A 15,743-nucleotide genomic window follows, 5' to 3' on the forward strand; every position below is an offset into this window, starting at 1 on the left:
CTGGCCTCGAACTCAGAAATCCACCTGCCTCTGCCTCCCAAGTGCTGGGATTAAAGGTGTGCATCACCGCCCGGCAATAATAAAGTCTTAATTTTCATAGAGATTGTATCAAGTTTTTAGTATTTTAGGCAGAGTGCTTGGGTACTAGGAGATGTGTCAACGAATAAGTTCACTGTGTTTCCCTAAGTCTGGTTCTAACTTTAAAGTCTTAAGTTTTTACTTTAAAACTTGCTCAGTTACTGAACACATTTGTTTTTTGAGACAAGACCTTGCTGTGTAGCTCATTCTGCCCAAGAACTTGCTGTGTAACCTAGTAGGTCTGATGGTTAGTCTTTACTGTCAACTCTTAGAAGCACTTAGAATAATACACACCTGTGAGCATATCTGTGTGGGTATTTCTAGAGTTTTAATTGACGAGGGACAACCTACCTCTAATGTTAGTAATACTATCCTATAACCTAAGAGCCCTGTCTGAAAGAAAGGGAAAAAGCAGACAGACAGCAGCAGGGTGCCAAGGAAAACGGAGGACACAGCAGAGTTTTTAAGTGCCCTATCTTTGCTTCCTGATCTGTCAAGCCATGAGAAAGAGCCTCATGTGTCTGCTGTCATGACTTACTGAATTTAATAGACTTAATATATGCTCTCAAACTATGCTGAAATAAATCCTTTTTAAAAAGTTGTTGGTCATGTATTTGATCTCAGCATCCAGAAAGCTGACGTGAGAAAAGTAGCGAATATACCAGGCTAGCCTTGAACTTATAGGTCAGCTTCCCAATGGGCTCTGCCACCAGGCCCAGCTTCATTTACTTGATTGATACTGAGACAGCATATTTGTAGGTAGGGAATTGACAAATGATTAGGATCAAATGTAGCTGGTAAGGATCAAATGTACATTTAAGTCTCATCTATGAGGCCAGGCGTGGTAGTACATTCCTGTAATCTCTACTTGAACTCTGGCAGGAGGATTCTGAGTTCATTGCTAGCCTAGCAAATGCTAAAATGAGAACAGAAATTTGTTTTAGTAAAAATTAATTGGGGCTTTCTACCCCACCTTTGATCCTTCAGTTTCCAAATAAAAGGCAAAATCTTTATATTTATAATAAGCTTTAGCAGCACTACAGCTGGAAGATATCAGTCTTCTACGCTCTTCTACCTATTTCCCTGTCAATAACCCTGAGATAGGACTTTCCACCTGGGAAACTTTTACTCTGACTGGCTAGCCGTCATGGCCAATTTCATGATCCCTTATCCAATGGTGTCCTCTCCTCTCTCTTCACTCGTCGCTCTCCTCTCTCCTCATGGTCTTTCCTCGGACCCCAAACCAGGGAACCGAAGCCCCACATACCTCTCTTCTGCCCAGCTATAGGTAGGCTGTAGGCATCTTTATTCAACTAATAGTTTTAAATTAAGGAGCAAGGTTACATAATATAATTTGATGTATATGAGGTTTCCTTGTCCCAAAGGCAACCAGATCTTGGGGGCCAGTATTTAGCATTGCAATGCAGCAACAAACCAAACCTCAACAGAAAATCTCAGGATAAAGAGTTTCCTAATATATTTATTTCCTGACCATCTTATGAATTTTTTATGAAATGAGTATCATTAGCCTAATATTTCAGCATACTGCTTTATTTTATATAAAAAGGCAACAAGCAGTCTATTCAAGAGTTTTTTCTTTCTGTAGTTGCCTATATTTTAAATTTGTAGTTCACATCTCTCTGTATTCAGCAAAGCAATACAACTTAAATAATGAACTATTTAAGCTATTTGAAGAAATCCGGTTGTCACCTCTCAGTAGTGGACATAGTATTGTTGCTATATGTACCCAGTCCATTTCATTCAGAGACTACATTTTGTTTTTTTTAGAGGGATTAGAATACAAAGGGTAAAAAAAAAAAAAAACAATACAAAGGATAATATTTTCCCAGTAGTAACTTTTCTTATTCTAAAAGCACAGTAATGGTGTTATAAAAATCTTATTTTCTGCTACTTTGTGTTTGTGTGTGTGTGTGTGTGTGTGTGTGTGTAGTGTGTGTAGTGTGTATAAAGTGTGCATATTTTTTAAAAGACATATTTAGTTTTGCCTTTATGTATGTATCATGTTCATTCTGGTGCCCACAGAGGTCAGAAGAAGAGGTCTTGAATCTACTGGCAGTAGAGTTACAGATGGTTTTGAGCTTTTATGTAGGAGAGAGTCTCAAAGAGTAACAAGTACTCTTGACCCCTAAACCATCTTTTTATCCCTGATTGATGTTTTTAGATTTTTAATGTTTGAAGCTTGTTGTTATTCAAATCAAATAACAAACTCTTTGAAACACTAAAAAATTAGTAAACAAACATTTACTTAAATGTTAGTGTATTATGACATATGAGGTATTTAACCCTTAAGATATATACTAAGAATGTTTATTAACTTGAATTGCTCCTGAATGTGGGTAAAATAAATGTGTATAGGTATGTTTGTGTGTGTATACTTAAACACTTAAGTATTTTTGTTTATATTTTTTAAAAGTACATAGTTTTTGGTTGGTTTTTTTTTTGTTTGCCTGCTTCCTATCTCTTTAAAGCCTTGGTTAATCATAATCATAAACTCCCATTCTTCCTGGAAGCCTTAACTTCCTGAGTTCTACAAGGTAGAATAAATTTATCCATATTTTGTGGTATATGTAGCTTCTCGATTTAGTTTGAATGACAAACTTAGGCTTACATGAGTAATCCATGTGGCTAGTTTAATGATCAGTTTTATTGCAAAGCTCTACTGTAACATGTTGTGACACTTTTATAAAATAAATAATTGAAGGCAGCCATTGTTGACATCTTGACTTTGAGAGTACATGTAATTCTTTGTTTATAGAATAAAGGGTGATGTGCTTTCCTGAATGTTGTACTTTCACTTTGGTTAAACCATTAACATTTTAAAAACTTGAAATAGGTCATCGAGCTGTATATGTTGGTGTTCATGTGCCATTTAGTAAAGAGAGTCGTCGGCGTCACAAGCATCGAGGGCACAAACATCACCACCGGAGAAGAAAAGACAAAGACTCAGATAAAGAAGATGGACGGGAGTCTCCTTCTTATGGTAGGAAGAAGTTGCCATCTGCTAATGGCTTAATTTTTTCCAAGAAGTTCCATCTTTTTACTTGAAAATTTCAGTATTTTTTCTTTCTCCATAGCTGAATAATATTCTGTCACATAGCATAGATATATCATGTTCCTTATAGGTGACAGATGTCATCTGTTGATGGGCATCTAGGTTCATTTTCATTTCCTAGTTATTGTAACTAGAACAGCAATGAACATAGATGGGCAAGCATTTCTCTAGCAGGGTCTAGAGACCTTTGGACATAGGCCCAGGAGTGGTATTGATAGATTATATGGCATTTTTAATTTTTATTTCTTGAGAAATCTCTAGAGTGCCTTCAAAGTGGTTGCAATCATTTTCATTTTCATCAGCAGTATATGACAGTTCCCCTAGACCAAAATCTGTGGTACATGAGTGTGTGTGTGTATGTGTGTGTGAGAGAGAGAGAGTGGGGAGGAAGTGGGAGAGAGAGAGAGGAGAAACAGAAGAGAGAAAAGAGGGTGTTTCATAACTTTATCACTAGCAGTTGGTTCTCATCCACAAATCACATTGATTTATCTGTAGATTTTTTTTTAATGTAGTTACAGGAACGTAAGTTTGACCAAAGTATAGAGCTTGTTTGGCAAGTTCTCATCCTTATATTTTTCGAACAATTGTACAGAAGGCAGCTGTGTTGAGCCTGGTAATGCACACGTCTGTAGTCCTTTATAGCGGATGTCTGAATCTGTGTGCCTGAGGAGCGGGCTTCTTGAAGCCCACTTTGTTGAAGCACTTATATACCCTTGTCAGTACACACATTGGTGGGGTATTCAAGGGTGATTGTTGGCAGAGTGACCCTTAGTTTTCTCTCCACCCTTCTTTGCAGGGGCCATTCTTCCTGGCCTTAGTAGGAAAGTACATCCATGCTTTTTGTTGTTGCTGTTTTGTTTGTTGACAGAATCTTTTATAGCAGAGACTGAACTAAAAAAACAAACAAACAAACAAAAAACAAAAAACCCCCGCTGTATAGCAGAGATGGGTCTTGAACTCCAGATTCTCCTGCTTCTACTTCCTGAGTGGTAGGATTATAGGTACCCACCATATCCAGCTTTCTTTTTTCTGATCTAAAAAGAGATTAACAGTGTACACACTTATGGGCTATGGAGATGGCCCAGTGGATAAAGAGCGAGATGCTCAAGCATGAGGACCTGAGTTGGATTCCCTGCACCCATAACAGCCGAGTGATGGCGTGTGTTTATAATCCCAGTGCTGCTAGTGATTGCACATAGTCTAGCCGCATAATGTATGTGTTGTGGATTGATTTCTGGATTATGTTAATCAAGGCATCCTTGTGTGAAGACTTAGGGTGTACTCATTGTCTGAGCAAGTTGTAGTTATTCCATACATTATTTTTAACTCACCTTAGGCCTGCACTTTGAAACTGTTCTTCAGCTGGACAGAATTTGAAAAATAATAGTCTGTCTCTGGATAGTAGGTAGTCTAGACTCTGAATTGTGAGAAGTGGCACGAAGGATTAAGTCCTGTGTTTGCCTAAGCTAGTTTCTCAGAAACTTTTCTGGTCTGGTAACAGAAGGCAGAGCCTGGCCAATTCTCAGAAGTCTGGGTTAAAGAAGAATCTAAAAGCAGTGCAGTGTTTCAGTCTTGTTGAAAGTGAGAACTGTACGGGCAACAGAGGTAGAGACTTGCATAACACAGGTATTGGTAATAACACAGGTTTCATTCAGTGCAGAACTGTGTGAAGCCAGACTGTCTGCACCAAAAATATCCAGGTGCTACCAATGCAGTGCTTAGAGACTTAGGCCATTTGATCCTTGTTTCCTTGTTTGTTAGAAAGAAAGAGTGGGAGTCAGTGATACTATATTCTGATTTAAACAACTAAGGTAAAATGTATTAAGCTGATAGAATATGAACAGAGACTAGAAGTGGTTAAACGATTCAGTGAAGAGAACTTGCTGTTCTATCAGAGGACATGTGTTCAGTTCCCAGAATCCACCTCAGGCAACTCATACTACCTGAAAATCTAGCTACAAGGGATCTAACACCCCCCTTTTGTCCCCTTGTAGGCTCTATATACATCCATACAAATCCTACACAAATCACACATACATAATTAAAAAATAAATCACTAGGCATAGTAATGCATACCTTTTATTCTCAGCCTTAGGATACAGAGGCAAGTGGATCTCTGTGACTTTGTGTCTTTATTGTTCTCTGTTTTATTGCTCTGAGTCACAGCTCTCAGGAGTGTATGATCTCTTTCCTAGTGCTGGGGTTACAGGCACGCATGGCTGTGCCTGGGATTTTATGTGGGTGCTGGGAATTTGAACTGAGGGCCTCATGCTTGCAGAGCAAGCACTCTTACGGCCAAATTTTCCGAGTCCCTGTGTTTATGTTTTGAGTTTGCCACACACATTGTGATCTACAAAGCTCATGCTTAAGAACTATGTAATTGTGTATAACAACAAATAATCTCATATTATGTTATATAAGTTTACAGTTTGGGGCCACATTTAAAGCTGTCCTCTGTCCTTGGCCAAATGTTAATAACCTCTTTAGTGTCTTAGAAAAAGGCTGAAGTATCCTGTCTTAACACCTTTATACAGCATTGTCCTGTATGTGTGTGTGTGGGAGGCACGGGTATACACATCACACATGGATTACAATGAAGGAAAAAAGTCTCTGCAGATGTAGGGTCAAGAGGCATTTACTCTAAACAGTGGGCAGAACTATGGGACTGATTGAATTCGTTGGTCACAATAGAAAACCAATCTTTTCTCACTAGTAGCAATGAATACTCAGAAATGAAAGTTAAAAATACTACTTACAGTGTCTCTTTAAAAGTTCTTTAGTAATGAAGCCATTCAAAATCATGCAAAAGAGTAGAGCAGTTGTCCATAGAAATATTGCTTTGGCCTCTGGGCATTCATTCTACATAAAATCTGTGAAAACTCTGTGTCATTTTCTGAAGTCTGCCATTTGTTTTCACATCTTTCACTAACTGTCCTCTGAAAGTGTTCTGTTAGTTGCATCCACAGGGCCTGGAGGATTGTTTACTTACGGGCTCAATTTCAGTTTGAACTCATTTCTCATGTATAGCATGGTGGATTTTGTTTTTAATTGAAAGTCTTACAGTTTTCTACTATTTAATGGTCTAGTGTCTTTTTTTGCAAGTATGTTTCTTGCAATGACCCTGACCTCATAAACCCTAGCTGACAGTTGTATTTCTCTAAAACAGGAGGAAAGCTGTCCTGTACATAATGGTAGCTTGAAATTTCACTGTACATATTTTGGATTTTGGAAGTAAGACTTGTCTAGTCCTGGCTGGTCTAGGACTTACCATGCAGACCAGGCTGTCCTAGAACTGAAGTTGTTTTCTTACCTCAGCCCTCAGGAGACTAGAATTGTACATGTGAGCTACCACACTCCACCAAAATCTATTTTATGTGACAGAAGTGTTTTAGTTTCAGACTGTACCCAGAATGTCTATCCTGTTGCTTTGTTAAGACACACCATCACAGAGGGTACAGTTCATCCTTGGGACTGAAGATGACGATGAGGAGCATATTCCCCATGACCTCTTCACAGAGATGGATGAGCTCTGCTATAGAGATGGAGAAGAGTATGAATGGAAGGAGACAGCCAGGTAACATTGCTCACTCTGTTTTATGACTTTTAAGTACAGGATACAGTTGGTGATTTGTTTGTTTACCTATACATTTATTGAGCTAGGGCCTTGTTTTCTAATCCTGGCTGTCTAGATAGAACTCAGGATATAGCCCAGGCTGGTAGCAGACTTGCACTAGTCTTCCTGCTTCTCTCTACTTGGTGCTGGCCTTACAGGAACAAGTCATTTGCTACTTGTCAATGCCTGGAAATTTTCTTTTTTCTTTGCCTTCAATTTATTCCCTTGAATATTCTCATTTAATATGTTATAAGAGGGGTTATAATAGTGATAGTCAGATTGCTTTAAACAAATTTAAAGTTAATATCTTAGATAAAGATGTGAAATGCTGTACTTTTGTTTTTGTGGCCTTACTATTTTTAAATATAAATTTTGTTTATCACACAAAGGAACAAATTGTGATGACTTATTCATCTGTCGTTAAACCTCAGGTTTATCATGTGATGTAGGTATCAGGTTTTAATGGCTGCAGACAATATAAACCATTGGCTTAATTTGTGGAAATGTATTTGAAACACTATTTTGTTCTGGTAGTGATTTTTTTTTCCTTGTTTTTCTTTTTAAATATCAAGTTTATGTTTGTGGCATTAAAATAAACAAATGGAATGTTCATGATTTTTTAGTTTCTCTATATTATTTATTTAGGTGGCTGAAATTTGAAGAGGATGTTGAAGATGGTGGTGACCGATGGAGTAAACCCTATGTGGCAACTCTGTCTTTGCACAGTCTCTTTGAACTGAGGAGTTGTATCCTAAATGGAACAGTCATGCTGGATATGAGAGCAAGCACTCTCGATGAAATAGCAGGTTATATAATAAACTGATTTTTTTTTTACATTTAATATAATTGAATAAAATTAGATGTTATTTAGGCTCAGGCCTAAGCTCATTTTCCCCCTTGCCCAAAAAAGGGACAGATTAAGGTTACCCTTGACTTACTGGCCTGAAACATTGATTTTATGTGGGCAGTTTTAATGATTAAGTTGGGAAAGGAATGATTTTGACATGTACTTTGGGAATATTATCCTGGGTTACTCTGGACTGGGAATAGAAGCAAGAAGTCTAGCTATTTCTTTGGAGTTGTATGAGGTAGTAAGGCTGGTTTTAGATACAGCAGTGGAAGCTAACAAGACAGACTTGAAGGATTATAAGGAGTTAGAGTCGGAAAAGTGGAAAAAGAGTTGTGTTCATTTAATGACTTTAGTCTACATTTGCCCAATAACAACATCATGTTTATTATAAACCAAATACTATGAAGTCAATATAGATTGATTTCACAGAAAAACAATAGATGCAGTATTTTGGTTTATTAAGAAACCCAAAAACTTAACTGTAATTTGTTGGCTATAAATAACTTGAATTTTATTTGTTAGATTTGACTGTGTGCTGTAGATAGTTGAATTCTCATCCCATTTGTGTATGAATGACTGAAAAATTGAGTTAGAGTTAAGAATGTTGAGTGTGGACCGATGAGTCTTCCTTTCATTTTATAGTTGTCACAAAATAGAACTTTTATTTTTAAAAAAGAATGTTGTTACTTATGTTTTGAAACGTTTGTACCTGTGGTATATCAAAGGACCTAGCCTTGATGTTCAGTGCTCACATAGCAGCTCACAACTGTAACTCCAGTTCTAAGGGATATGACACTCCCTTCAAATTTCTACAAGCTTATACAATCACATGGTGCACATGCATATATACCCAGACACAGGCGAGTATAGTAAAATAAATAAATTACTTTTAAAACTTTGTAGATGTTTGTACAGTGCATTGAAAATAGTATCCTGACCACACTAGTTCATACAAGGGCATGGGCATCAGGCCTCTCATTTTCCCATTCCTTTTTATTTCTTGATAGAATTTACTATGTCAGGGATTTTATCATTTTTCTTTGGTTTTGTACCTCTGGCAGAGTAAGAGCTATCACTTTACTGCCCTGCTCCTAGCATAACACAGACACTTTGAGGAAATGTTTAGAAGCCTATGCCACTGAATGTTTAGCTAAGTAGAATTTACTATTTCTATTTCATTTTTTAATTAGAATTTACCATATCTATATAGGGAAGCAGCCTCTTTAAAATATACTGCTTAGTAAAATAAGAATCTCATTAATTATTTCTTGTTGGATGGATACTTTTCATATTTATCTTTATGCTTATGCTTTCATAGTGTTTATATAGAAAAAATAACTCTGAATTTTTTTTTTTTCCTTTGACTAGATATGGTGTTAGACAACATGATAGCATCTGGCCAGTTAGATGACTCCATAAGGGAGAACGTCAGAGAAGCTCTTCTGAAGAGACATCATCATCAAAATGAGAAAAGGTTTACGAGTCGGATTCCCCTGGTTCGATCTTTTGCAGATATAGGCAAGAAACATTCTGATCCTCACTTGCTTGAAAGGAATGGTGAGATCAGTTGTGGTGTCTGGTTTTTCCCTAACACTTCTCTAATGGCATTCTAGTATGTTACAGTTAATACGTATTGCAAGAAAAATGATATTTCCATGCTGTTATCATTTTTATTTATCCAAAATTATCATTATTAAGTGTTTCTTTTGGTTGCTTGTTTTTGTTTCTTTGAGATAGACTCATTATCTATCATGGCTGGCCTGAAACTGTGTAGGTTATGCTGGCTTTGAACTTGATTTTTCTTCCTTAGTCTCCCAATTACTAGAATTACAGGCCTGTACAAACAAGACTAGTGTGAGATAGAAAACACTTGGATGAGAAGAGAGCATTCGCTGTTACTAAAATGACAAACATTTTTCTTAAGTAGTCAAATTGCTATCCCTTTCCACATTTGCTTTTTTTAAATTTTGATTTGAGGTTTCTTGTGCAAATTATTTAAGAGGCATAAAATATGATCTATAACTTTAATGTTTTTAATTCTAAATACTGAGTTTGAGCTTTATGCCTGTATCAGGTTTTTTTCTTGATGATTTTTTTTCTTCTAAATATGCTAAAAGTACTAATCATAAACAAGTATTTTAGGAACTGGTTTCAGATATTTATGTGCTTTGTGGAAGGTTTTCATGATAGACAAGTTGGTATCTTTGAGTCCATTGAGAACAGGTCAAACCCAGGCAGCCAGAATCAGTTCTGCCTTCCCTTTTGGAGGATGACAGCAGGTTTTGTAGGAATTGAGGAGATAGTTGTTTGGTTTTTTTAAACTTTACTTTTATATTATTTGTGTATATGTTTTGCCTGCAGATATATGTTCTTATTCATGTTTCACATGAATAAGAGATTGGAAGAGGGCATTGGATCCCCTGAAATTGGAGCTAAGGATGGTTGTGAGTCACCCTGTGGGTGCTGGAAACAAACCCAGTTCCTCTGGAAGAGCAACAAGTCTCTTAACTGATGAACCAACTCTCTATTCCTCCTGCTCTTTAAGTAACCAGACAGGGGTCTGTTTCTGAGAACTAATCCACATTGAACATTTGCCTTGCTTTACTTTCTTTTCTCTAAAGTAGGAGTACACCAGTATGGTTCTTATTTGGCTCTTAAAGTGGAACTGGGATAACAAAACCTAGAAAGCCCAGCTGCAGATGCTTCTGAGGGTCTTTACTGCTTCTAACGGGAAGCCTAGGAGGCTTGCAGCTTGTGACAAATGGGACACAGGACACAAGAGCTTTTTGCTCTTTCTGTCCTTGAATAGCTGTTAAGTGGTTGTCTAAGTTATTAGCCACATGAGTAAGGCCTTAACATGTCAGGGGTTGACATCAGCCATTGTTTGTAGCTCAGAGTAAGATATTTAATTTGGTCGTTAAAGAGTCTTTTAATCTGTTTAAAATTATGACCTGGTACATTTAAGGGACCTAGGTTTAATTTAGAAAGAAGTTATACATGGGATAGTTCTGGTTTCATTCTTCTATTGTGTTTTCTACTGTGCTGAAGTGTGTTCCTTCACCTGAAGAACTCTAATAAGCTTTTATTCCTTTATGCAGTATTTTCTCTTTATTCTCTCTGTAGTTTAATTTCTTTTCTTCATAACACAATGATTATTTTTGAATGTAGTGTTATGTTTATTTCATTGCATTATCATTATAATGTAATCAACTTTTCAGCATGAAGTTCTTAAAAACTAAATATTAGTTGTTTATGTATTAACAGTTGCCTCTTTTAACTTACTTAAGTTACCAAACAAATAATGGGTTTATCACACTATTAATCTTTTTTATATTTTACTCTTCTGACCATGTAGTTTTGATTATGCAGTAGTTCCGTTTCTTATGCAACTACTGTTTGGTTGAAAAAAGCTACAGGAGAGTGGTTCTCTTTTAAGCCACACTTACTGGTAGTGCCAGGTATTTTAAGTGTAATTATTCCTATGCTTTTTAAATATTCTAGACTTATTTCTTATTGCTCTTGTTCAAGACTTTGTTTTTAGTTAGCTAATTCAGTGATTGTGTATATGATATACTATGGTAGAAGCAAGACAGTGTGCTTTGGAATACTGATTTAAAACTTGATGTCATAATTCTCTTTGTCTCTCTCACTAATTTTTTTATAAAGACAGGGCCTCACTGTGTAATCCCGGCTGGCTTGAAATTTGCTTTATAGACCAGGGTAGCCTTGAACTAAGAGATTCATCATACCTGCTTATGATTCTCTTGAAAAATAGTTCTTGTGATTTATCTTGCATTTTTAAACTTTACTTAAGAGCACTGGCCAGACCCTGTTACAGACGTTGAATACCAGTTTTACGTTAATTATTAGGTAATGCTAATGTAGGCTCTTTGAGAGATAATGATCTATAAATGTTGGTATAATTTAAAAAAATTTTTTTAAAATATCCATTCAGCCAGGGAACTGATTACAGTTTAAGAACTTTTCAGTGATGTTACAGGTAACAATCTGACTGACCTGCTAACGCTCACAGAGGAATTTAAAGCTTGTAATTTGTGGTTTAAGTTGAGTTTTGTGTTCTCTGTTGCTTAATGCAATGAACATCATTTTTTACTTATTTGTTTTATCTTAGGGGAAGGCCTGTCAGCCTCCCGCCATTCTTTGCGAACAGGTCTGTCTGCCTCAAACCTTTCCTTGAGAGGAGAATCGCCTTTATCCCTTCTTCTCAGTCATCTTCTTCCTTCTTCAAGAGCTGGCACCCCTGCAGGCTCAAGGTGTACCACCCCAGCACCCACTCCCCAGAGCAGTCCTCCTTCCAGCCCCGGCTTAAGTCGCCTGGCCTCCACAAGTTCCCAACAGACTCAGCCTCAGGCCCCAGAAGTACTGGTGTCACCTGACAGGGATGATATTCCCAGAGTAGTAATTCATCCGCCTGAGGAAGACATAGAAGCACTCAAAGGCCAAGAGCAGAAGAATGAGGAAAATACTGACTTCACTCCAGGCAACTGTCCAGAGTCCTCCACGTGTGGTGCTTTCTGCCTCTGGGTCACTTGCACTGAGAATGCCTGTCAGCACATAGCTTGAGCAGCATATGTAGATAATGCTTATGATTGACTTCTGCATGATTTGTTCCTTACAGTGTATTACAGAAAATGATAAATTTACTAAATCTAGGTTATAAAAATACTACAAAGAAGGCTCTACATAAGTCAAATCCTTAAATATGTTTTTCCACCAGGATTTTAGAGGTCATGATATTGGAGTGCTTTAGGAAGCCTTTTTTGATGTAAACTTAGAAGGGTGGCTTTTCTTGTGCACTTTTAAGGTGAAGAAGCACAGAATGGTAATGAAGAGACCCCTTTAATTTGCTTGATGCTTTTCTTTAAAGAGTAGTAGTACATCTTTACCTTCTTATGATAGGATGCCATGTTCATTTCCCATTCTCTGTCTGAGAAGATTGAGATTCTCTTATAAATGCATGGAGTCTTTATTTAAAGAGGAGTAAAGTATTTTGGAACAGACTTTAGTTTTTTATTTATGACTGTGTTAGTCCAAGTTTTCCCTCACGTTTTTCACAACTGTAGGTTCTATACCTATGGTGAGGATATATTTTTGTAAGTAAATTACAAAACTTGTTTATGGGGCTGCAGAGATCATTATGATTAACATTTCATATTGCTCTTGCAGAGTGCTAGAATTTGATTTCTAGCACCCTTGTCAAATGGCTCATGGTGCCTGTAACTCCCCAGCATCTGATGCCCTCTGCTGGCCTCTTCAGACCACTCATATGAACATGTTCACAACATACACACACACCACACACACACACACACATACACACACCACACACACACACACACACACACACACACACACACACACAAGTAGAGTCTTAAAAGAGAAAGAAAGTAAACTTCTAAGGTAAATTTTTAGTTAATTGAAAATTTAGGCATACTTTTTTCTTAATGTCATGATTTTTTTATGACAAGATGTATATCAGCTTTTCTGAATAGATGAAATGAAAATGGATGGATTTCTGAAGGTAAAGGTCATCACTACTGAAGAAAAGTCACAGGATTAGGCATCATTACTTCTTAACTGCCATTTGCTCTTAGAACATTCAGCCATTTTTAGCAGAACCTGATATATAGAGGAGTACTATGTAGTGATAAGAAGCTTCATTTTCTGACTACCTTGATTCTTAGTTGTAGGAATTTACTAGACAGAAGACTAATTAAGAAGACAGTTTTAACTTAGCTGAGTTTGGGAAGAGAGGATCTCAGTAGAATGCTTTCGTTTCTTTTCTAAGAACCAGGTCTTGTGTAGCTTTAAGCTTCTGATCCTTTTGTCTCTACCTTCCAAGTGCTATAGTATTAACAGGATCGTGCCTCTGTGCTTGGCAGGTGAAGTGTTCTTAACATGCGCCTGCCATTTGAAAAAGGGACAGGTTGAAGATGACCAAACAATTTCAATTGAACTTTACTTTTTCTTCCTTTTCCTACTGACTTTGCGTCCCCTCCCCCATCCTCACAAATTTCCTTGTTCTTTGCTCTCAAATCTTATGGCTGAGTTTTTCTAAAAACTGCATTATGTTTTTGTCTTAATTATCTGTAGAATACATTTGAACAGTCAGTAGTGGCTAGTACTCATTTACAGTTGCTACCAGAGTTTTAGTAAAATGCTTCTTGATTTTCTTGTGTGGAAGTGTTTTGAAGCCACTGATAAGGTTAATTCCTCTCAGCCTTCTTGGGCAAGGAAGAGACACTATTCTGAAAACATAGAGGCAAAGGTCAAACATAAGGAATCTTAATAAATTTTCCATGTTAAGTCAATTTCAAAATATTTATTTTAGGAAGTAACTTCTATTTCAGAATTGTTTAATTTATCTAGAGAATTATTTACATGCCTAAATTAAGTGCAGTGCTTTTTATATGAAGGCTTTTCATTTACAATGATACCCTAGTTTGTTGCAGAGACGTAAATATCACAGAGGACTTATGTCCAGAGTTGAACCCAAATGCCCTAATTTTTTATTTTCAATAGTTATAATTGCTCTATTCTATAAGAATAAACATGCTTAGATATATCAAGTACATCTCATATGCTTGCAACTGTAGAAGTGATACTCATTATATAACAGAGGACTGAATGTAACTGAACAGTATTAACTGAACAAATGTTAACTGAATTCCTATACAATGGTAGATTGTATTACATTACAGTCTCTTCCTCTTAAAATGTTCAGTGTTTGAAACATTAATTAGTTTATATTCTTGGACTAGGTCTTTTATTTTTGAAGAAAAATATGTATTTAATTATAGAAATCTGTGTGATGCAACTTATATTTTAAATTTCTTGAGATTTGAGCTTTTTATAGAGCTTTTTGTGGTCAAGATAGATTAGCATAGGTGATGCTTTTAAGCTGTCTTACCATGAAGTGCTGCTGTTGACTGTCAACCTGAAGTGAGCATACTAACACATAAACATGCATCATTATAATTCAAACAACCATGCTATTCATATACTAATTGATAGGCTTGCTGAACCATAGAGATTGAGTGAATTAGCTGAGCACATGGCTACAAGTGATGAGTATTATTTAGCCTAGTTTCATTGATTATGTACTTAATCTTTGTACTTGGAAGACTTGTTTTTGGTCTTCTTCTTAGATTTCTTAGGGAGAATGACAGTAGAAATTAGACAATTAAATTAAATTGAAGAAATTAAAATTCTTGATGAAACTATGGTTTAGAAAGATTAAATGCAACTCTTAAATTTTCTGAATTACACTAAGAATTTGTCAGTGGATTCATACAGTATGAGCATCCTAGATAAAGCCAAGCCTCACTGAATTCCATACAGTTTACATGGGCTAGGGATATCAAAGTGTGTTATCTAGACATAGTTGGAGCCCAAAGACTCTGGTCTTAGCTCAAATCCTTGGTAGTTCCAAAAGGCTACTGTGTAGATTCTAGTATAATGCTTTGAATATTAAGATACACAACTTCATCCTGTTCATGTGTTCTAATTCATGTTGCTTGTATGAAGCTAACATCTGGCACCTTTTAACCTCTCACATTTGCTTTCATAATAAACCATCACTTTAAGGATATGAGCAGAATCAGGCTACAAAGTGGGTTTTATCCTTATTAATTTGGGTTGTGTTTTCTTAAATACAGGCATTTTGGCTTCTCCACAGTCTGCTCCTGGAAACTTGGACAATAGTAAAAGTGGTGAAATGAAAGGTAACGGAAGTGGAGGAAGCAGAGAAAATAGCACTGTTGACTTTAGCAAGGTAACTCAGGAACTATAAATTTTCATTAGCTTTCCTACTTAAGAATAAGTAGTAATGTGTTGCTTTGTTGCCATTGCTTATAGTAACTGTTCAGTAGACTGGTGCACATACACTTGCATGGCATGCTTGTGACATGGACAGAAACTGAGCTAGGCTCCAAGTGTTTGGATAACTACATGCTTACAGTTTCAGCGGTTGAGAAGACAACACTGTAAACAATATGACATTTTTTCTTTGTACCTGCTTATCAATACCATGACACTGGAATCATTTTGAAGAGGTTTTTTTGGGAGTGGCATTGCAGCACTAACAGCGCCTTCTTCCTGGACTGGAC

The 15,743-nt window shown here is 36.7% G+C and overlaps 1 protein-coding gene across 5 annotated transcripts in view; it reads left to right on the forward strand.

The window, feature by feature from the left end:
• Positions 1 to 15,743, forward strand: part of Slc4a7 (solute carrier family 4 member 7) — an 89,137-nt gene that overhangs the window by 29,110 nt on the left and 44,284 nt on the right. For 4 of the 5 annotated variants that reach the window (XR_004116330.1, XM_031362282.1, XM_031362281.1 and 1 more), the window contains exons 3-7: positions 2,933 to 3,079; positions 6,587 to 6,725; positions 7,410 to 7,570; positions 8,983 to 9,171; positions 15,294 to 15,409. Coding sequence is in view for 4 of the 5 variants with exons in the window: in XM_031362282.1 (XP_031218142.1) it covers positions 2,933 to 3,079; positions 6,587 to 6,725; positions 7,410 to 7,570; positions 8,983 to 9,171; positions 15,294 to 15,409 (752 nt within the window). In the remaining variant the exon portion in view is untranslated. The remainder of the gene's footprint in view (positions 1 to 2,932; positions 3,080 to 6,586; positions 6,726 to 7,409; positions 7,571 to 8,982; positions 9,172 to 15,293; positions 15,410 to 15,743) is intronic. The other variant, XM_031362280.1, reaches the window with a different exon arrangement.

This window comes from Mastomys coucha, unplaced genomic scaffold, assembly GCF_008632895.1.
Source record: "Mastomys coucha isolate ucsf_1 unplaced genomic scaffold, UCSF_Mcou_1 pScaffold9, whole genome shotgun sequence".
Lineage (NCBI taxonomy): Eukaryota > Metazoa > Chordata > Mammalia > Rodentia > Muridae > Mastomys > Mastomys coucha.